Genomic DNA, 22,578 nt, shown 5'->3' with positions numbered 1-22,578 from the left:
ATCTTTCAGTTGCCGTTGAATCTCGTCCTCCTCGGTTTTACTAAACCGATAGGGTTGCTTTGAGAAGGGCTGACTACCAGCCACCAACTCAATGCCATGATCTACTCCTCTCGAAGGCGGTAAGCCAGGAGGTAGATCATCATGAAAAACATCCTTGAAATCAGTCATGATTTCTCAGTAAGGTTGGATTCGTCGGAATCCCCAAGTTCAACAGAAGAACATGAAACATTTTTACGAAATTCAGTGACAGAAGTACCAAGCACTAATGAATCAAACCAAGTAGATGGTACACATTGATAAAAGCCAACATCAAAAGACTTTGTATCTTTATACATCTCCAAAGCAGTAACAACTGGTATTGTAAAACCATTATTTACAGAAATCTGATTACAAAGCGAAACAGATACATGAGGCATGTCCTGCTGAACAAAAACAAGAGTGATGTACATAGTCTATTAACAATGAGTCTTATTTATCATAAATCCATGGAATTCCTAAAATAACATCTGCTCTGTCGAGGCGCATGATGTGGAAATCCAGGTTCTCTTTGTAATCAGCTAGCTCGAGCGACAAATCTGGAACCATCCGATTCCATACATCCGTATCCTCGGCACAAGCCATCTTCACGCGATACTCATGGTCATTGTCCCGCGTCCCCAGGCTCAGTTTCTGCACCAATTTTGCATCCACAAAATTGTGTGAGCTTCCATTATCAAGGAGTACGGTCACGTCGTGACCATTGATCTTCTTGGGGAAACGGAGAAGATCATGCTTATCAAACACTTTGGTGCTAAAAGTACAGTTAGTGCATGAACTGTGCGCTAAATGTTGGATTTCAACTTGAATGACATCAGAGTTACTTGAGATCTCGTGAATCTGAATCGAAGGACGACCTTGCGATTTCTTTGTCTTCTTCTTTGGGCAATCCTTGATTTGGTGACCCGTCTGGTCACAACCGAAGCAAGCCCCCTTCTTCACTGCATCAGCAACTGAAGCATTTTTGGCTTTTTTCTTCTCCTGAGAAGATCTCGGCGATGATTTGGACTTTTGTTGGAATCGGGGTCGCTTTCTCGAAGTGCCCTCACCGGATTGATGGTCTGAAGTTCTTTTCTTCTCATAGTTCGCTCCATTTATCAAATGGAACGTCCTGGCCTTTGCCACTGCATCCTCGACGTCGGTTGGGGCTTTGTCCTTGATTAAGGCCCAACGGTAATCTTCATGTAATCCCAGCAGGTACATGTGCACAGCGTGCGTGCCATCTTGTAGAAGGTGAGTGCTTCTTTGAAAGTTGTCGTATACTTATCAAAAGACATAGTTTTCATCGAAAGACTCTACAATTTGGTGTAAGCTTTCAAAGGATCCATTTTGGCGAAATCCCTCTTGAATTTTACACAGAAGTCAGCCCATGTGTAGGCTTCTTTGTCATGTCACGCCACCAGGTAAGCGCCTTACTGCACAGATAGAGAGAAATCGTCTAAATCCTTCGTTCATCATGCTCCCCATGGATGGCAAAATACGTGGTCCACTGGTGCAGCCAGTTATTTACGGCCAATTCCGTACATTCCTTCTTCTCCCCTGAGAAATTTGTAGTTTTGTACGGAATTGTGGCAGTTGGACCACCTTGTGAACGCCCAAAAGCAGCGACCTGCGTCCGCAGTTGTTGGAGATGGGTTTCGCCCTCGGAAATACGCGCAGTTGTCGACTGAGCCGTATTTTCCAGAGCAGTAAGCCGGGAATTAAACCTCTGCATGGCCCCTTCGAGAGAGGCCAAGCGAATGTTCGTCTGAACTGGTTGAAGCTCTGGAAAGTAGTTGTAATCCATGTGTATAGAGCATGCGTGAAGGGAATTTGAACATTACTCGGTGCGTCGTCACGCTGCGCATCCGAGCTGGAGCAATCCATGGTGAAATCCGTGAAAAGCTGAAGGTTTCACGCGAAACTGAGGCCTTTTCTGCACTTTTCGATCGTGAAAAGTTATACTGTGAAGAGCTCTGTGCATCGTCGTGAGCACGTGAAGGCGAGCAGGTGATGGCGGGAGCGCGAGCGGGTAAGAGAGAGGAGCGGCGGGAGAGAAGCAGAGGGCTGAAAACTGAGTTCTTTTAGCAAAAACTCACTCTCTGTAAGAGTTTTGTAATAGCTTGCAGGTTTCATACTTCTCTTTAAAAATTTACCAAGTCTGGGAGAACAGAACTCGTAACTGACTTTTTGGAGCAGTTTTGGAGGCAGATAACTGTGATTTTCAATCATTTCTCTGCATTTTTGAGCTTCCCATGACTTTTCCTAGAACCAAGGAGCTCATTTTCAGCATTGGAAGGCATCAGATGCATATTTACAGGGCTGCTTTGTTGCGTTTTCAGTGATACGCAGGTTTTGGCAGCTCTTTACCTTTTGCATCTATTTGTTCACAGATGCATTACAAGGGTCAAGCGCAGAAGAGGGGGCACTCGATTTATGCTGGGGGGATGCTTCATTGAGAACTTGTCACAAGTTAAGAGCTATTTCCCCTCTCATGTACAGTGTAGTGCAAGAAGTGATGTTCTGCGCACTTCACACTGCTCTCTCTCTCCCCTACGTGCAGTTACGTGATGCCTCACAAGAGGGCTCTTCATTTGACCTATGTACAATTGTGTGATCTTATGCTTCTGTGCCGAGGCAAGAGCCTCTTTGAGCAGGAATAGGAGTAGCGAACTGCTACTCCAAAAGTAGGCACCGGTGAGGGTGATAACCTCACCTTACAGGTGCATTTTCAGCGTTGGTTATGCGCTGTTTTTGGACTGTTTTGCAGCCGTATGGATGCTAGAAGCATTGAGAACAGTGCCCCATTGTTAGAGGACAGTTTCGGGACTGTTTAGGGCTGAAAACATGGTAAAAACCAGTAAATACAGCAAGCTGTAATTGCTGTTTTTGGGCGGAAAACAGAGGGTTTAAGTCCTTGGAAGTGAGTTCCAGTCATAGTTTTTCCATACGTCAATCACACGTCGGACGCACACGGGTATGGAAGTACGGATCAGACCACCCGAAATTCCACGGCAGTCTTAGGATGCTACATAGTAATTGTAGAAATACTTAATGCACCACCATGTTTAAAAATTAAAACTTTATAAGTTTATGGACAGACAAAAGTTAAAACTTAAAACCATAGAAACTTTAGAAATTAAAAGTGGACTCTGGAGACTGGAGAGAATCAAGGTGGTGCCTCAGACCTCTAAGTAATGATTCATAAAGTAACCTCCAAACAGAAAGGAGTCAAGAGTCAGGACAATAGAAGCAAGCCAAAAACATTTAGGAGTGTAGTCTCCTGAAGGTTGAATCCAAAACATAAGTAGAGAGGCGAGACTAGAGGCTAGAATCTAAACTGTAGACTCTAGAGTCAACAGTGAACAGAACACCATACGGGTAACGGCATAAGTAAATGTCAAAAACCATGGTCCAGACTCCATAAGCAGGCGGCCAGGCACAGTGAGCTCTAACTCTCACCATAGCTCACATCCTCATCGTCATAAGCAGCCTCATCCTCGTCCTCATCCTCATCCTCATCCTCATCCTCATCACCACCAACTGAGCATGATGCTCGAATATGACTGGTCCCAGCAATGGGAATAGGCTCTATCGCATCTGTAGTACTCTCTGTAATGGCCTCGTGAATCTCTTGCAAGGCAAGCAAGCGGTCCTCATCTTTTTCCTTATTGAGCATTTCCAATGTGACCTCCATTCTCTCATAGTCGCGCTCTTTGATTTTGGATATGAGCCTCAAGTTTGTGTGTATGTACACAAGCTTCTCTGTATGAGATGGGAGTAGCCTATTTCTTCTCTTGGTATGAATGAGAGAGAAGGTGCTCCAATTTCTCTCACATGGAGAGGCACATGTCCCTTGCGAAAGCACTCTCAAAGCAAGAGCTTGCAAAGCGGGCGTGCAAGCCCCAAAAGTTTCCCACCATTTCACTCCCTCTTGCATCCTCAATGCATCTTTTGCAATTGGATGAGCAAATGACTTGCTTTCAGCTTTATAAATGTCAAACTCATCAATTAGGGTGCCTTGCAAGGTCAAATCACCCTTGGTGTACCTGTCCAAGAATGTCATCGATCCTTCATGCACCTCGCCATCACTTTCTTGCCCTCTTCCTCGCCATATGGGATGCAACATGTATCCAACATCATGTAACGGTGTGTGCAACATATTCCATCTTTCAATGCATAGATCCCTAATCTCTCTCATTCTTGCAGCATCAATGCCTTGCATGTTTTCAATTTGCTTTACCATGCGATCCGTAAGCTTGTACATAAGCCCCATGGTGGCTCCTTCCCTATCAGCCAAACGGAGAATTTTCAAAATTGGAGCACACATTTTCAAAATCAGCCTTGCCTCTTGCCAAAAGGATGCATTAAACACAATGTTCGAGACCTCAGTAGCCTTTTGAGTCTTGGATCTCTTAATCTTAACAAATTTGTCATCAATCATAAGCTTGCACATACCTTGCATGCATCTCTCATCCACAAGATTGGCCAACATAATAAAGTAGTACGCAAATCGAGTGGCTGACGGCTTGACCAAGTCCTTCTTGCTAAGTTGCCGAAACAATGCCAACACAGTAGATTTTCTTGTCACAAATGTGACAATCTTTGTTGCATCCTCAAGCACTTTTCCAACCCAACCAATCTGTCCAATGTCCTCAAACGAAAGGTCCAAGCAATAGCAAGCACATCTGGTAAAAAAAATGTGTTTCCACTCTCTTTCAATCATCTCCCCAACACCAACACAATTGGTTGCATTGTCCATGCATACCTGCACAACATTTGCTGGGCCAATCTCTCTGATAACCTGTTTGAGATGCTCAAAAATAAATTCCGATGTCTTTGTCCCAGATGTATCTACAACTTTCAAAAACACTGACCTATGAATAGAGCATGCAAGAAAGTTAATGATAGGCCTGCGCCTAGTGTCAAACCATCCATCACACACAATAGAGCATCCATATCTTTTCCATTTCTTGCGTACACCCATCATCTCAGTCTTTACGCATTTAACCTCCTCATTCAATTCTGTGGTGCGCAAAGCATGATAAGAGGGGGGAACATACGAAGGACTTGCTTGCCCAATAGCTTTCACCATTTGCAAAAAGTAAGGGCTCCTTACTTTCCATGTAGGAACATCCTCAGCATAAAAAAACCTGTGCAAGGCTTGGTCTGCTTGCTTCCGTGTTTGCAAGCCAAATGCACTCGCCAAACCCCCTTGAGAAACCTTCCTCTTTTTGTTTGAGGACCCCACATTGGACTTGAAAGAGCCACTTATATTAGTTGTTCCCTTAGCATGCGTACTCATTGAAGCACCTCCTTGAGCTTGAGAGGCATCTCCTTCCAAATCATTGACCAGTGCATCTACAAAAGCAGCTCTGTCTTCTCCCTCTGGCCTTGCATCTGCATGCAATCTTGTGACAATCTCTACAACATCTGCTAGGGCCTCATCACATGGGCCTCCCACACCATGGCCAGCAATGCCCAAAATATGTGCACGGATACACAAAGGACCACCGTCCCATGAATGCCCACAAAAATTACATTTACATGTCCATTTTCCTTTTGTAAGACACTTTACTTGCTGCACATACTGCCACTCGGGACGCTTGGTTCGGCCCATCTGCAAACTTGCAAAGAATTCGGCTTGGAAGTTGGAACTTGGAAGATGGTGCAACAAGCTTGAGCCTTGGAGTACTGAGCTGGCTGCTGCGCCGTGTGTTGGCGGGAGAGGTTGGAGGCAAGAGAGAGTGCGACCTGAGGGCGGAGACTCGAGAGGATGGGCGGGATGATGTCCAAATCTCACTTCATACACGCTCTGTGACAGTGTCTGAGTCTCTGCAATCTGTGTATATTCTATGCAGACACATTCGCCTACAGACTATACGAGCGCGCGGCCAAAAAGTGCAGCCGAAACCTTTGTGCCCCAAATTTTTTGCCACGCTGGCTGCAGGTACGAAATCCCCATCCGTACTCCATCTGTACCCGTACCCGTACGGCAGTATGGCAGGCCATCCGAACGCGAACGAAAAAAACTATGGTTCCAGTAGGGGGATTTGTAACAAACTGCTGACGTGTCGACCTACTGAAGAACGGAGCTACCGGCCGATGGGCCTAAACCCTACAAGAAGCAAAAGCAGCAACAGATTTTCGAAAATTGCGTAGTTACTGATGACGTGGCAGATTTTTGAAAATTGCACTGGCATGATGACGTGGCAAGCTGTATGGATTTCCGTAAATTACGCTGACAGCTTTTGGCGTTGCTTTTTGGACCAGAAGCGTTTGAGTTTTGAAGGCTTTTCACTGTAAGTGCTTTTCAAGCCAAGGGCCTTTAAATATGAGGTTAGGGCTCATTTTTTGGCATGCTTCCTGGAGAAGGTGCAGAGTCTGGAGTACCGGCTTGTACTATTGATGCAATATAAAGAAATACCGAAAGAGGCGCCAAGGTTTGGGGCCAATACTCTCAGGGGTGGAATTCCGCCACTCCGTGTCGCGTGCCGTCTCTCTCTCTTTCAGTTCAGTTGTTATTGAAGTGCTAAAAGTCTGTTTAGTCTATTCTTTTCTATTGGCACGTGGTGCCCATCTTGTGACAATGGTATCAGAGCATCAGGCGTGTGCTTTTCTGAAAGCATACCGGTCCCACCAAAGAGCAGACAAAGCAAGATCGCACGTCCAAAGTTCATTGGAAATTTTAGCTTCGTGCTTTGACCTCGAACTTATTAGCCACTCCCACCCTTACTTCATCACATATCGGGCGCGCTCCTGTCTTCACCGCTCATGTCTTATAGGGCATAAGCCATTAACATCACTTGCAAGAGAAGGATCCAAGATTTATTTCGAGCTGCTGTTTTTCTCAAAGACAGTACCATGCATATATTGATAGCTACCAAGCAGCATACTCCCAAGTACTTGGGAAGCTTTCAAGAAAAATTTTGCTCGAAGTTATATGGTTTCTGACATCTTCCTTCGGAGTGCAACTTCTGGCAGAGTGGGTAATCCTGAAATGCTTGCCATGGAAACCCTAGCAGATTATAACTTGAGATTTCTCGACATCTCTCAGTAGATATCTCTTCACGAGCAGATGCCCTTGGAGGTCCAGTGTGATTGCTATGACTTGAGACTACCATCGCGCCATAGGAACATTGTCTGTCCAAGAGCTGATGGACCATGCTGTGCTCGGCTACGACCTTATAGAAGGAATCTAACCCTAATTTTTGGTGCAGATTTAAGGATGGAAAGTCAATCGACTTTTCGAGCTCGGCTGATGTCGAGATTGCTTTTTAAGTTTGAATTTTGTTTGAGTTCTATTTGAGAACTTGTTTGGTGATCCTGTTTGAACTTTATTTGAAATGGATGGTATCTGTTTTGAACCTGTTTTGGTGCCAATTTGAAATGTTTGACTCTGGTTTTAAGACTGGTTTCATTGGTTGATGATTTTACTCCCGGGTGGAGAAGTAAGAAATACTGTTTTGTACTGTTTGAACCTCAGAACGACGCAGGCCGATGCTTGGGGAGCGTTTTGTTGTATGCTAGAACGACGCAGGCCGATGCCTGGGGAGCGTTTGGTTGTATGCTTGAACCTCCAAGCGACGCAGACTGCGGTATGGGGAGCATTTGGTTGTACAGTCCTCTGAGCTCATGGCCCGGACCTTTTTAGGTTATTTGCGGGGGGAGGGACGAGGTAGTCATTGAGTAGCTTCATATCGGAGACCGTTTGTCTCGGGGGAGTGCTCTGCGGCGCTGTTTGTTGCGTCTTGTAACATGGATATGTAAGCATTTGTGTTGCATTGTGATGTGCCTTCCTAATTGGATGAGATTGCTTGGGTATGTAATTTTAGTGCATCAAGACACGCGTGGAAGATCAATACGGTCTGGGTGTGATGGCTAATTTTACTACGCCGGAATATCAAGAGTTCCGATCTGGACGAAAGGAGAAGCTAACTCCTTGATCAAAAGAGCCGAAAGGAGAAAGGACCCTAGCGGGCCTTGCTACTAGCCTTGGTCATTCCATCCATTGCCATTCGTTAGGAGAAGAATCCTTGTTGGGAGTGTGAGAGTGCGCCTGAGAGAGAGAGAGAGAGAGAGAGAGAGAGAGAGAGAGAGAGAGAGAGAGAGAGAGAGAGAGAGAGAGAGAGAGAGTAGACCACAAACGCAAGATATGGTGAAGAGGGGGCGATCAGCCCCCCATGACTTCCATGAGTAGAAGACCCTCGTTACAATCAGTATATGATGGAAGTGGGTACCCCCTTGGCTCTATAAATAGGTGCCCCAGGGGAGGTAGGGCAAGGTCTGATAAAAATCCCCACGACCCAATAGAAAAATGATATATGGAAATACATGAGGGTGCTCGGACAAAAGTGGGCGGTCGGCCCCAAACTCGGGTGGAAGAACCAGGTACTATCTAGACTATAGGTGGCCAGCCCGGAGACACACTAGCCATACAAGTATGCCCTAGACCTGTGAAGTAGCAGAGTGGTATAAATCTAACACCCCCTCTCAGCACCTAATGTTGGACAAACTGCATGAAGCCGATGTGAGGCAAATGATGAAGATGTATGTTGCGATGTCCATTGAAGGACAATAGTCCGGCGTACTCCGTGAGTGTAGCAGCAGTCTGGGATGTCACGACCCGCAAGAAATCTTCGTGGAAAGATGCCGTCACGAGCAGTGTAGTGAAATGCTATACTTCGCCAATACAGGGTGAAGATACTGCGTGAAGGTCCCGAACTGAGTGTGATAACAACTCCTCGTCGTAAAAGAAGTGCCAATAGAAGTGCAAGTGTCCCGCTTAATAGGATCTGTGGTGTCTGTAGTCAAAACGTTTAGAGAAAATGAGGAAGCCCAGGAACCGTCATGAGAATGACCGGAAGCGTGTGAATACATGAACTTGTAACCTTGTGTGGCCAAGTGGCTAAGCTGTGAAAAACTCCAGGATAGCCAGATGTAGCAATCTGCGCCGTAAAGGTCCTCCGAAACAAGGAAAGCCAGACTAACAGTCTGCACTGTAGAAGCTACTGTAAGCTGCAGTAGTCACTGAGAGACTGCACGGACCACCACCGGATGGTGTCCTGTTAGTAGGTAGGGTAATTTAAGATGAGGGGAAAGCCAGACTCAACAGTCTGCGCTGTGAAGGGCCTCCAAGAAGAGGTGTGGTCAGACCAAGCTGTCTGCATCGTGATCCAGAGTTACCCGGAATGGGGACGGCAACGGCGACGGGCCTCCCTTTGGAACGGGGGAACGAGAATGGGTCTGGGATGGGAACGGTGCGGAACGGGAGACTAAAAAAACACCCAAATATTGTTTTTTTAGCGTCATGTGTTTGAATACAAGTAGTACTAGAGTCCTTTGACTCTAATACCCACAAAAAACACGATTTGAAAACCATTTAACCTTATTATGACTTGATTGGGATGTGCGGCGCCCAGCGTACATAGCACATACACAACATTGAACAAACACAATGCCCAAGTACAATTGTCAATAACATATGTAATTACAGATTAGAGCTCTCAAATAATTGCAAGAGTAGAAGTCAGAGATAACACTTTTCGCTTAATTATGGCTAACAAGGCCCGCCAAGGCGCTAGAAAAAAACCAAAGGTGATATATCATAATGAGAGTCGAGACTACAAGGGGGCCAAACCAGTGACCACAATACCAAAAGACTGAAGGTGACAAATATCATAAAGATGCTAGTAGCTACAAATGTCAAAGAGGGCAATGCTCAAGTAGCCATACCAAAAGGTAAGGATAATGGAAGTCCTAAAGTCGCAACTCTCGAGCCTCAAGACTCAAGACTCAAGAGCTACTAGCCTGAGAGACGTCCCAATTCGTAGTAGTCGGCTGTAAATCATGTACATCCTCCCATTCCTCATCATCGAGCTCTAGGCCCGGCTCGATCTCAGCCACGGATGAAGTACCTGGTGTTGGTGTATGTGCATCTTCACTTGCCTGAGGAGCCTCTTGCTCCATCTCCCACTGTGTAAAAGGATCTGTCTGTTTGTCTGTACTCTTGCAAAGCATTTTCAAATTTGCGCTGACAAAGACAAGATCATTAGCCTTCTCCACTCCAAGCCGATTCCTCTTCTTGGAAGCAATGTGGCTAAAGGTACTCCACAATTTCTCCAAGCATGAGGTACTAACTGACTGGCTGAGAATACGGATCGCCAATCTCTGAAGCTCAGGGCCATCATAGCCATAGTCCTCCCACCATAGCACAGAACCTATCTTCCTACGCGATCAATCTGAGCATCTGGACTGCCAAATGACCCCCGCATCTCTCTGTACTGTCTCAACTGATCTCTGACAATGCGTCGCCCATCTCTGTCTAGAACCATCTTGTTTAAGATCTCTGTAAATTGGCTCATGAATTCTCTATCTGTCTCTTGCCCTGCACCTTGGAACTTTGGATCCACCATGTACGCTGCCCCGTGTACAAGAGAAGCATATGAATTCCACCTCGAGCTGCAGAGCGCATGGATGTCCTCATATCGCTCTACTTTTGGCTCAAGCTATGCAAGCTGCTCAATCATGCGGTCCATTGTCTCATAAATCTTGCCAACGCAAGGATCCATGCCATCCAGAACTCGAAGCAAATGAACCACCGGTTTTACTTGTGCGTCTAGACTCTTGAGCTCCTTCCAGAACTCAAGATCCTCTGCCTTATTTTTTGCACAAAATTCCTGCAACTGTCTTTGCATAGGGGGAGGTGGTGAACTCATCACTGATGAAGACTTGTCGGACGCATTTTGACATTCAGACAGCCTGCGCACAAGAAGAAAGTTGAATGCGAAGCAGGTGTCTGAATACTTTAGAAGCACTTTGCTGCCCTACCTCTTGAGGTACTCACTCCGAACCAAGTTGTGATTGTTGATGAAAGTAACAATCTTCACTGCATCAACAATGACCGGAGCGATCCAGTCTAGCTTGCCAATGTCTTTTAGATTGTTGTTCAAGCAGTGTGCCATGCAAAAGCACACTGTCACATGCGGATAGTGACCCTCTATAATAGCTGCTGTTGCCCTGTTTGATGCCTCCCCATCTATGACAAAGGCCACCACGTGTTGCTCACCGATCGGCTCTATGGCCGTTGTCCACTTTGCAGAGAGGACATCGGCGGACTTGCCACTCTCGGTGGCATCATGAGAGTGCACAAAGTATATCTCTCCACTCGAGTATGCGACGAGACCATGGATATATCTCTTCCTTGTATTGCTCCACCCATCGGCAATGAGGGAAACGCCATGTTTGGCCCAAAGACGTTGAATATTGAGTGTTGCTTGCTCCACGATAGCCTTCTCTCGATCGAGCAAAGTGGTTCAGAGAGCCTCTGAAGATGGCGGCACATAGCCGGTGCCATACTCTCCTATCCGTTGCACCATAACTTTCCAATACTTTGACCTATTTTGATCAAACATAGAAGAGGTTAGTATCAAAAAGGCGGAAACGACGATAACGGAAGAAATGAGAGAGAAGATTGATAAATCATAAAACAAACCTAACCGCGACAAATGGAATATAGTTGTGATAGAAGAATCGGGCCACGGCCGCATCCACCTCTTCCTTCTTCTTTGGGTCCCAAGAGGTGGCAAGGGTCCTTTGGCGACGAATTGGACCTATGAAGATCCACCGGCACCTAAGGCGGGTAGAGAGGAAGAAGGGAAAATGAGGGTCTTTGGATTGATACCTTTGCGTGCGGGCTTGGCTTTATGGTTGAATTGCCGATCCTTTTCCTCGAGCTCCTTCCTCTTCTCGATGGTTACGTTGGTGCAAAATTTCACCTCATGTGCCGACACTCCAAGAAAGTGTGCCCTCACTTTGTCATGCCCCCCTTTCTGCGTGTAAGAGCATAGCTTGCATGCCCATGCACGAGAACCTCCCGCCGCCGACAAGGTGCCCTCCGAGATCACTTCATCCCACCACGACCATTCCTTTGCCGTTTGAGTGTTGCTCGCATGAACGGAGGGGGTTGTACGAGAAGAAGAGTATCCGTGAAAGAGAGAGCTTGATCTTTGAGGGTTTGAGAGAGAGAGAGAGAGAGAGCTTGATTCCGTGAGAGCTTGAGCAATGAGAAGTTGAGATAGAGAGCTTGAGAGAGAGGCTTTACCTCTTGAAAGTTGAGACCGAGAGAAAGAGAGCTTGAGCCTTGAGCCTTGAGGGTTAGCCCAAGAGAGAGAGAGAGAGGTTGAAAGCTTGAGCCTTGAGGCCCTATGGCTTGAGGATTGAGAGCAAGGGAGAGAGGGCCTTCAACCTTGACCTTGATGCATTTGTGAAGAATGGGGAAGAGGAGAGGAATTATATAAGCTCTTGCTGGCTGTAAATGGCGGTTGGCTGCCCCAAATAGCCGTTTTTTAAACTTCAAAAACTGCCCGTTTTTTGCCGTTGGGAACGTTCCGGCCATTCCTGTCACAGCATGCCCGCCTGAACGCCTGTCGTTCTGGGGCGTTTCAAAAACTTCGGACCGGTGGGAACGCTGTTCTGGTGTTCCAAGGCCCCAAAACACCGTTCCCCGGTAACTCTGTCGTGATCATCCTGTAGAAGTAGGGAAGCCAGACTGAGAAGTCTGCGCTGTGAAGATCCTCTGAGAAGAGGAAAGGCGAGACCAATCTTTCTGCGCCGTCTTGCCTGTATCTCGTGCCTCCAATCCTCTAGTGTCAAGAAAAACAAAATCCGCGCCAACAAGGCCACCAAACTGCAACTCGGTGTGGTTCTCAATCTGAATGAGCTGGGAGTGGCCTACTGCCCAGGTCAGGGGATAAGTCTGCTGTAAGGTTACCGAGGGTGAGTGTAAGCAACTCTGAAGGTAGCAATCCAAATGATTAGGAGTGTAGAAGAGCAATTGCACTACCATCCAAGCCAAGCTCCGGGTGACTCCAGATGTAGTCGCGTAATGATGCCTGATCTCCCGCATCTTGTAGGTAAACTCTCCCAAGAGAGTCTAAAGCACTGAAGTCCCACTCTAGTCTGTAGATCCAAGAAACGAACTTGTCCAAGAAGAGATTCAAGATCCTCTCCCAAAGTCCATGTAAATGCTCAAGTAATGTGACGTGTCGAGGTCAAGTGGTAAGCGTCTGTCCACCAAAGATGGTGGTGTCTTCTCTGGGAATGTCGTAATCCCATATGCCATGAGCATGGCCATATCTCGTGTGAACTCCTTTGATGAGTGCATAGGTGTGTCCATAGCAAACCACAAGCCACCACCCCTCTGGAGTGGCGCAACCGCCGAATGATGGCTGGAATGAATGGATCTCCCAAGGACCATATGCCCGTAGATGATCAAGCCGATGTCGAAGATATTATGTACTGCAGCAGTCACTGAGAGACCTCATGGACCACCACCGGATGGTGTCCTGGCAGGAGGTAACTTCATCCTCTGTGAAAAACACAAGCCAAGGGGCTGCTGTCCACCCAAAAACGCAACTGCGAGGTGATGAAAACGCTGCTGTCCAGCAATTTTCAGCGTGCTCGTATGCTCCCGGCATGGTCCGGAGCGGTGCAGAGGGTCTTGGGAGGGTAGGGATTCAATGTCACAACCCCAAGTGGGCTGAAAACAGAGAAAACAGCAGTGGTATATGGCTGAAATCTAGTGGAAATGCAAAGGATTTTCGACGTCAACGCACCGGATGCGAAGCCGTGTGGGAAAGCAAGATCCAGCTTGGCCCCCCTTTGCTGAAAAACGTTGCTAATTGCCAAAAACGCAAGCCAACCAAAAACGCTAGGTCTGCTGGCCAAAAATGCTGATGGTAGGGGGCAATTCCGGCGAGGAAAAGCCCTCCTGTTGCTAGCGCTAGGTGTGGGAAGGGCAGATCTGCAATTCTCCAGCAAAAACGCAAGGTGAGAGTTGAGGTCTTTGCGACGGATGGCCTTGTACTGATGTCGCCCCCCCCTACGTGTAAAAACGCTGGTTGATCTGATTTGTTTCTTGGGAGAAGAACCTGATGCGAAGATGGTGCGCCCTCAAACTCTGGCGACTGATACCATGTGAGCGTGAACGTGTGCGGAAGCGTGAGAGGGGGGAGAGAGAGACAATAGACCACAAACGCAAGATATGGTGAAGATCGCCCCCCATGACTACCATGAGCAGAAGACCCTCTTCCCCATCTACCTTGTTTGTCTCTCTCTCTCTCTCTCTCTCTCTCTCACACACACACACACACACACACACACACACACACACACACACACACACACACACACACACGTGCACTCTCAAAGGGAGAGCATAGGGTTTCGAATCAAAACCCGGATGGAATCTCGGCGGCTAAGGTGGCTACAAAAGCAGAGTTCCTTGGGGACTCAATATAAGAACCGGTGATGTAAGGTGCAGCGGAAGTGAATGTTGAACTCTGCTCAAGATGAGTGCTCCAAACTATGCTCAAGGGTTCCTTTTACTTACGGAAGGGAGAGCCTTCCGTTCCTTTAGTGAGAGAGTGCAATGGACACAAACAAAGTGGTGAACATTGTGAATGAAGGTGCTGAGACTGAGAGATAGAGAGAGAAGAATACGACACGAGGGATGTTGTAAAACCCTCCTTCGAAGGCCCCACTCTCTATGGCGAGAGCGGTCTACTATTGATTGCACAAATTTCTACAATGCTTTGGACTTGCCGACGATGTCGACAACGACGAGACGGGCTGAAATCTGAGAATGCTAAGGGCTGAAATCTGCAAATCTTTATCTGCTGAATTCTGACTCTATGTTGGTGACGATGTCGGTGGCGACGATGGGACGACGATGCGCTGAAAACGCTGATGCTGAAATCTGCGTTTTCCGGGCTGAATCTGCAAACTTCGTGGGATCTGATCATGCGGCAAGGATCTGTTGTGGGAAGGTGAGATCTGCGAGGTTCGGGGGTTCTATTGTGGAAACTGACTGCTGAAAACTGTAAACGCTAATGTTCTTGATGTCCTTGTCGCGAAGGTCTGCAAAAACGCTGCGGTTAATCTGCAAACCAAAAATGCTAGGGACTGAAATCTGTCCTTGCTGATGGAACTGCTAAGGCTAGGGCTGATCTGCTGTTTCGGGGAAATCTGCTAACGTTAGGGCTGATCTACTGTCTACTGTCGCCGGGAATCTGCAAGTGCAAAAATGCTGGCTGATCTGGTGCAAAAACGCTAGGCCTTTTGGTGAGAGGAAACGCTAGAGTTGTCGCGGGGGTTGGTCTTGTTGAGAAGTTGCCTGTTGAGCAAGGTGCTCCTGCCGCCTCTTCTGCCAGAAAGTGCTAGCGCTAGGTTTCTATTTATACAACTTAGCAAAATTGCCCTACCTACTTTCCAACAAAAGTCACTTAAAAATAATAAGTGAAAAATGTCAAAAATAGGGAAAAATGTCAACCTCCTCAAGAGAATAAAAGGACTCCTTTTTGCCGACGACCTGGTTCTACTTGTTGACTCTCCTGAAAGCCTACAAACGAGCCTTGACAAGGTAAGTGAATGGGCAAAGACCTGGGGCATGACCTTTGGAATTGACAAATGCATGGTCACGGTGTTCCACGGAGACTTGCAAGATCTCTCTATGAGGATCTTTACTTTGGGTGGTGAGATGGTTGAAGTAGGTGAGATGTACAGATACCTTGGCATCGACGTTGACTCGACCTTTTCCATTGAACGTATCGTTAAAGAGCGAGCGGACAAGGGGAGGAAAAGTCTCTTCGCATGTCAACACCTACTAGCGAACCGAGCCATCCCTATCTGGTCTCGACTGACTGTTTTTAAGGCGTGCGTGTATCCAGTGATTTGTTATGGCGCGGAAATTATGGGGGCCCACGACCAACGTGTCCTTCACTCTCTGCAGCGCCTCGTCGCCACCGGGATGCGAATGTTACTCGGAAAGGGAGCAAGGTCAACCTCTGTAGGGATGGCAACTCTCCATCACGAGTTCAACATATCACCCGTACCTGCCTTTTGTGGGGGACAACGAGCACGTGCCTTTGACAAGTACCGCTCGGTTTCATCTACTTGGATAGGCTCCTTGGTAAACAAGAAGCCTAAGAACCAACCGTTCAAGAAGTGAGCTTGGACGACAAGAACCGAGAATTGGATGAATAAATATATCCCAGCGGCTGACTTCAGCTCAGTACGCTACCACGCATGGGACAAGTGGGACGAGAGGCATTCGTGCTTGGCGTTGGAGCCCTATAAGGAGGCCGGCTATGAACAAACACGTGGATACGTGCTGCAGCTCAATAGGAGCACAGTAGTTACTAGGAAGGAGGAGAGAATGCTGGCTCTCGCGAGAGTAGGTGGGCTCAAACTGGCTGATAGTTATATGCGCGGACACAGCATTTGCCCGTTGTGCTCCCAGTTAGAGGGTCGTTCGCTTTCGCATTTGCTGGTGAGGTGTCTGGCGGTAGATGATTCTAGGGGGAGATGGCTAGACGATTTCAACTCCGCCTTCAACGATCTCGACCCTTCGTTGGACCCTGAAGAAAGGACCGTTATCCTCCTTGGTGGGGAGGCTCGCGGGAAGCGGCTGCCCTTCTGGGTACGCCGTGATCCGCACTTGAGGGACGGGACTGCAGGGCACGTGCCTGTGGCGAAGTTCCTCGGTGAAGTTGTACCCCGGTATTTAGGTGCTCTGCATAGGCGGATGGGGAGATAATGCTCCCCTTCCTATGCCGTTATTTTGAATCCGATCCCTTCCGGGGGAAATGACGTAATTCTCCCCAAGCGAAGCTAGATGAGCTACGAGAGCACCTAAGTGCCATTCCCCCCCGGGGGGGTCAACTTCACCTAAAAGGGGTTGGGAATTGCATAATGGGAGACATTACCAGCCTCAGCGGACGCCACCTGTGAGCCGACGCCCTTCCAAGCGGGTATGGCATTTCCTAGGGGAAAACCGTCGGGTTTCAAAGGCAGTTTAGTGAGGTGAGCGATAAGTTACCTGGAGGAGGCAACTCCAAAGGGAAGATCGAAGCAAGTCCCGCAGTACCTGGGCCTCTGAACAGAGGTACTTGGTCGCTGTCACGCCCACCGAAATGGGTCTCTCAAGGGAAAAGTCATCGCCCTAAGAGTGTAGATAATTCTGGCCTTCCGAGTCCAGAGGAAACTAGTGACAAAAGCGTCTGCCTTCGGTTTCTCGGGGCATAGTCCTGGTCGTTCTTCTTGTTCACTTTTATGGTGGATAAGGGAGCGACCGGGCTTGCCCCGCCCGACTCCGAAAACAAAACAAAACAAAAATCAACTGTGGCAAATCATAATGGAAATGCTCATGCTTGATTCTCATACTTTCTTGTGCTCTTTCTACGAATGTGTCATGCCAAGGAAGAGACATGGAATGTGACTTCCTTGAATGCAAACATTTCATCCTTTCATGAGAAATCCGCATACATCCGTGCTCATCCATGAGTGAATTGTGCTCAACGTACAATATGTCATGCCTATGAAAAGGGATCACATAAGGACGGTGGCGAAAATATAGGAAAGCATCACGAATTCTCTTCATTAGAGAAAGTATCTACCAAACCATTATCCTTGTGAACAATCACATCATCATGTTAGTGAGAAATAATATCTTGATCATGCAAATCATCATGCTTGTCATTGTCATTCAAATCATCATGCTTATCATTGGCATTCAAATCATCATGCTCATCATTATCATTCAAATCATCATGCGCATAATCATGCAAATCATGTGTGTCATGCTTTGGAGAAGAAGAGTGTGAGAGAGTCTTCTTTTCCCGAATCTCTTGCATCTGTGCTTGAATTTGAGAAAAGAGTCGCAACATCTCTTTCATTCTTGCTTTGTTCTCGCGATCAAATCTTACTTCTCTTTCTTTGTTCTCGCGATCAAATTTTACTTCTCTTTATTCGCGCTGATGCGCTATGGATGCCATTCTGTCTTCGTATTTAGGCTCAATTTCTTCTTTTCTTGCTTCGCGTTCTAACTTCCTTGCTTCGCGGTCTAACTTGTTGTCGATAAACATCTGCTCCAACTCCTCCATAGGAGTTAGTGCAATCCTTGGCGTAGATGAGGAAGGGGGAAGGTCGGAAAAACCTCCTGGTGGGGAAAATTCTTTTTCGCCTCTCTCATGCTGATTACCTCTAAGCGAAGTATCCATTCCGCTTCGAGTGATGACCATCTACTGAAGTCGTGGGTTCTTGTGGTCTTGGGTTCTTATGTTCACGAGGAACTTGGATTCTTGAGGGTCTTGGTTCTTGAGTTCTTGAGGGTCTTGAGTCTTGAGGTTCTTGGGGTTCTTGAGGTTCTTCTTTCGCTTGCAATCTCTGTTAAGAGAAGGATCTTCTCTTCACCCGAGTTCTTCTCTTTCCTGCGGGCGCACCCCTTGCGGCCTTGCACTCACACCAAGGTTGCTTTTTCTTACCTCACGTTGATTGGTCAACTGCTAAGTGCACGGTTCGCTCTCAATGAGTGAAAAGAGGCACAAGGGGAGGTTGGACAAGCCCTTCTTTCTTGGGTTTCCTGTCACTCTTCAAAAACACGATTGGGAATCGACACGCCCAAGAAATCTTGGGTTACGTGTGACCGCAACAAGCAAAAAAAGAAAACTTCTGTGCTTCTTGTGGTTCTTTCCTTGAGTGATACAGAACACTGCCAAAGCTCTGATACCAATGTAAGGTGCAGCGGAAGTGAATGTTGAACTTTGCTCAAGATGAGTGCTCCGAACCGTGCTCAAGGGTTTCTTTTACTTATGGAATGGAGAGCCTTCCGTTCGTTTAGTGAGAGTGCAATGGACAAAAACAAAGTGGTGAACACTGTGAATGAAGGTGCTGAGATTGAGAGATAGAGAGAAGAATACAACACGAGGGATGTTGTAACACCCTCCTCCGAAGGCCCCACTCTCTATGGCGAGAATGGTCTACTATTGATTGCATAAATTTCTACAATGCTTTGGACTTGCCGACGATGTTGATGACGATGACGACGAGACGAGACGAGACGGGCTGAAATTTGAGAATGCTAAGGGCTGAAATCTGCAAATCTTTATCTGCTGAATTGTGACTCTTATGTCGGTGACAATGTCGGTGGCGACGACGACGCGCTGTAAACGCAGATGCTGAAATCTGCGTTTTCCGGACTGAATCTGCAAACTTCGCGGGCTCTGACCGTGTGATGAGGATCTGCTGCGGGAAGGTGAGATCTGCGAGGTTCGGGGGTTCTACTGCAGAAACTGACTGCTGAAAACTGAAAACGTTGGTGTTCTTGATGTCTTTGTCGCGAAGGTCTGCAAAAACGCTGTGGTTGATCTGCAAACCAAAAACGCTAGGGGCTGAAATCTGTCCTTGCTGATGGAACGGCTAACGCTAGGGCCGATCTACTGTTTCGGGGAAATCTGCTAACACTAGGGCTGATCTGCTGTCCACTGTCGTTGGGAATCTGCAAGTGCAAAACGTTGGCTGATTTGGTGCAAAAACGCTAGGCCTTCTGGTGAGTAAAAACGCTAGAGTTGTCGCGGGGGTTGGTCTTGCTGAGAAGTTGCCTGTTGAGCAAGGTGCTCCTGCTGCCTCTTCTGCCAGAAAGTGCTAGCGCTAGGTTTCTATTTATACAACTTAGCAAAATTGCCCTACCTACTTTCCAACAAAAGTCACTTAAGAATAATAAGTGAAAAATGTCAAAAATAGGGAAAATAGGTTTAATGCACTGGAAAATTCCCCTAATGGATTCTGATGGGAATGCTGATGATCATGCTGTGTGCAACCAGAGGATATGCATCTATTCTAAGTGTCTGGACATGCACGGTCTGCGAACAGACTCACAAAAGTGCCAGATCACTTCCTATTCTAGACTGACTTGACTGAATTGAACCCTGGTCATGCTTTAGCTTGTCCACGGACACATAGGGTTGGATGTGTCACGTGACAGGTGAGATCCCTCGATTGAAAATTCAAGAAGCAAGGGGAGGTACTCGTGGCACAGCCAGGGAAATAGACTGAAATAGGGAAGTCTGCCTCCTTGGCAGTTACATCAATTGTAGGGTCACCATTGTGGAAAATGCCACATTGTTGTAGGGTCTGGCTGAGGCCATTGGGCTCTTTTCGAGTACTTTGGCCACCATATTTGGCCCATCAAAATGAATTTGATAGTATCCTCGGCAATGTATCTGCACTTCGATGATCTTACCTCATAGTTACTGGGGAACGCGTTCCCTAGGCCCTGGAACGTCGGAACGCCGTTCCCTCCCCCCTTGCAAGGCAGGAACGTCCCAGAACGTTTTGTCGTTCCGGGTGACCACTTGATATCGGAACGGTCGGTTGGAACGGCTCGGAACGGCTTGGTATTGCCAACTCTCAAAATGGGGAGAAATGGGCAGTTTTTTGCAAATTTGTAGTGAACGTTAGGTGTTTTTTAAAGTGTGCAAGGACTCAAAATGCACCTCCTCGCACCCATTCCCTTCTCAAGCAAATCCACATGCCCTCAAGGTCTAAGGCTTAAGCCTTAAGCTCTCTCGACTCTCGAGTCTCAAGCTCTCCCCCTCTCACTCTATCAAGCTCTCTCTCTCTCTCTCTCTCTCTCTCTCTCTCTCTCTCTCTCTCTCTCTCTCTCAAGCTCTCTCCCTCTCCCTCCCTCTCGAGTCTCTCCCTCTCCCTCTCCCTCTCGCATCATCCATGGCCAATCCCCCAGGGGTCTTCAAATTGAGTTTTTTTTGTGAGTATTAGAGTCAAAGGACTCTAATACTACTTGTATTCAAATTTCAAACATGTAGAGCTGAAAATTGCATTATTTGGGTGTTTTTTATGCCTTTCGTTCTGCGCCGTTCCTGTTCCGGACCCCTGGCCGTTCCCTCGTTCCGTGCGGGTCCCGACGCCGTTCTCGTTCCACGTTCCGGGTAACTATGTCTAAGACTTACCTACCTCTTCCAGCGGGTGGGCCTGCATCCCCGCTGCTAGGCCATGTACCGACAATCTTGCAAATGATCGAGATGGTCGACCTCAACTGCTAGGCTCATTTTCTCCGCTGGCATCAAAGGGAGCGGAACGATGGGGTCAACAAGGGTGGCCAAGATGTGCATCGGTGTATTTGAGTCCCTAGGAGGTAGAGAGGCTTAGTCCTCCATTCGGGTCCGTAGCTCCTCTCTTGAGGACTATGAACATGAGTGAAAGAACAGGGGGGAGGGATTATACGGACGAGTGCAGGTGTGGATGTGCGAGAGAAAGAAAATGAGTTTCGGAATTCATGAGCGTGAATGAAATGTGATAGTGCGCATGTGTGGAAGCCCACATAAGCATGAAAGAGAGGCAGAGAGTCAAGAAATACTAGAGACCGAGAATGAGCAAACTTTGCTAATTCAAAACCACAAGTGATAGCCTACCCACCCTAGGCACATGTAATCACTCACGGCGACGGATTGGACGGAAACACAGAAATAGCTGCAATCTTCACACTTGGCAACACCTTTAGGCTTTAGTACCTCAAAACACTTGAATAACTGGGAAAGAAAGAGAGAGTAGATGACACGACTCAATGGAGTTCCGAGCCAAGAGGCACTGGCCCCAAAAAGATTGTCGCCCCTTTTGGTATTGTGTCTAGATGCCCCGAGGAGTCGTCCCTGACTTATAAACAGTACAAGGGATGCCAAAAGCAGAGCATCAAAAGCTTTGGTCCTAAAAGCTTGAAATCAAAAGCATTTGCTCTCAAAGGCTAGCGATAAAAACTGTCCAGGGTTGCTAGCGCAAAAAGCGGAATTTCAGTACAGCAGTGCCACATCAGCATGTCAGCTTATCTTGCGGAATTTTCGTACCACAGTGTTACATTAGCATGTCAATGCAATTTTCGGGTGTCCGTAGAACTGCCACGCCATGAGTCTTTTACGTAGTCGTGTGTGTGCGCCTCTTATTATTTTAGGCTTCTTGGTAGACTTCATAAGTTGGTTTTCCCCTTGTTTCTTTTTCTTTACCAAGACTGATCTGCTTGATGCAATTTTTGGTTCTTCTGATTCCTTGACATTTTCTTTGTTCTCCTGTTCACGTCTAAGTTGTTCCTTTGTCTGGTTTAGTTCAGTCTCCAGGGCCGTCTTTTCCCTTAGCCTATTCGCTTTCATCTGTCCCGTTTTGCTTTCCACGATTTCCGTTGACTCGTGATGGATCCACTATTAAATTCAGTTTATTCTGGAAGTTTCAACTCGTTGCGACTGGCTGATTTTTGCCTGCTTGCTGAGCTTGAGCTCTGGTCACCACTTTGACTGGAAGTGTCTGCTCTGACTCGGATCCGCTTGAACAAGGCAAAACTTCAATGACATTCAAAGTCGCTTTGCCCATGTTGTTTGGATTTTTCACCCCCTCATAGAATCCAAAGATTTTCGTTTGTTGCTTGTGCGGACAACCTCCCGCCCAGTGGTTAACTAGATTTTAGGCCCCCTCGGCCGGTTCCTGCAAACTTAGTCAAGTTAATTCAAGACCCGAAGGTCACTCAGATGTCCCAACACCATGCAGATGACATAAGATGCAAATACCATCTAGAGAGAATTCATCACGGCACAGAGGATTCCGGCTTTGACCAAGAGATTTTGGCATGGACCACCTTCCTAGGGAGAGTGAGTCTGGGGTGGGTCAAACGAATGCATTGGACCAATGCGTCTATGACCTCGACACAAAAACTCAAACCTT

At 47.2% G+C, this 22,578-nt stretch overlaps 2 protein-coding genes across 2 annotated transcripts in view; one reads left to right on the top strand and one right to left on the bottom strand.

The window, feature by feature from the left end:
* LOC147424463 (uncharacterized) overlaps window positions 1-22,578 on the top strand; it is an 89,736-nt gene that overhangs the window by 32,256 nt on the left and 34,902 nt on the right. The gene's annotated exons all lie outside the window — the stretch shown is intronic.
* On the bottom strand, window positions 3,287-6,086 carry LOC147424464 (uncharacterized). The gene is made up of 2 exons (XM_086499389.1): window positions 4,616-6,086; window positions 3,287-4,555 (listed from the first exon to the last, which is right to left on the bottom strand). The coding sequence occupies exons 1-2, from the start codon at window positions 5,633-5,635 to the stop codon at window positions 3,467-3,469; spliced, it is 2,109 nt and encodes a 702-aa protein (XP_086355515.1). The 5' UTR covers window positions 5,636-6,086; the 3' UTR covers window positions 3,287-3,466.

This window comes from Adiantum capillus-veneris, chromosome 25 (assembly GCF_014529385.1).
Source record: "Adiantum capillus-veneris isolate H3 chromosome 25, ASM1452938v2, whole genome shotgun sequence".
NCBI classification, from domain to species: domain Eukaryota; kingdom Viridiplantae; phylum Streptophyta; class Polypodiopsida; order Polypodiales; family Pteridaceae; genus Adiantum; species Adiantum capillus-veneris.
This window is presented reverse-complemented; position numbering and strand designations above follow the sequence as displayed.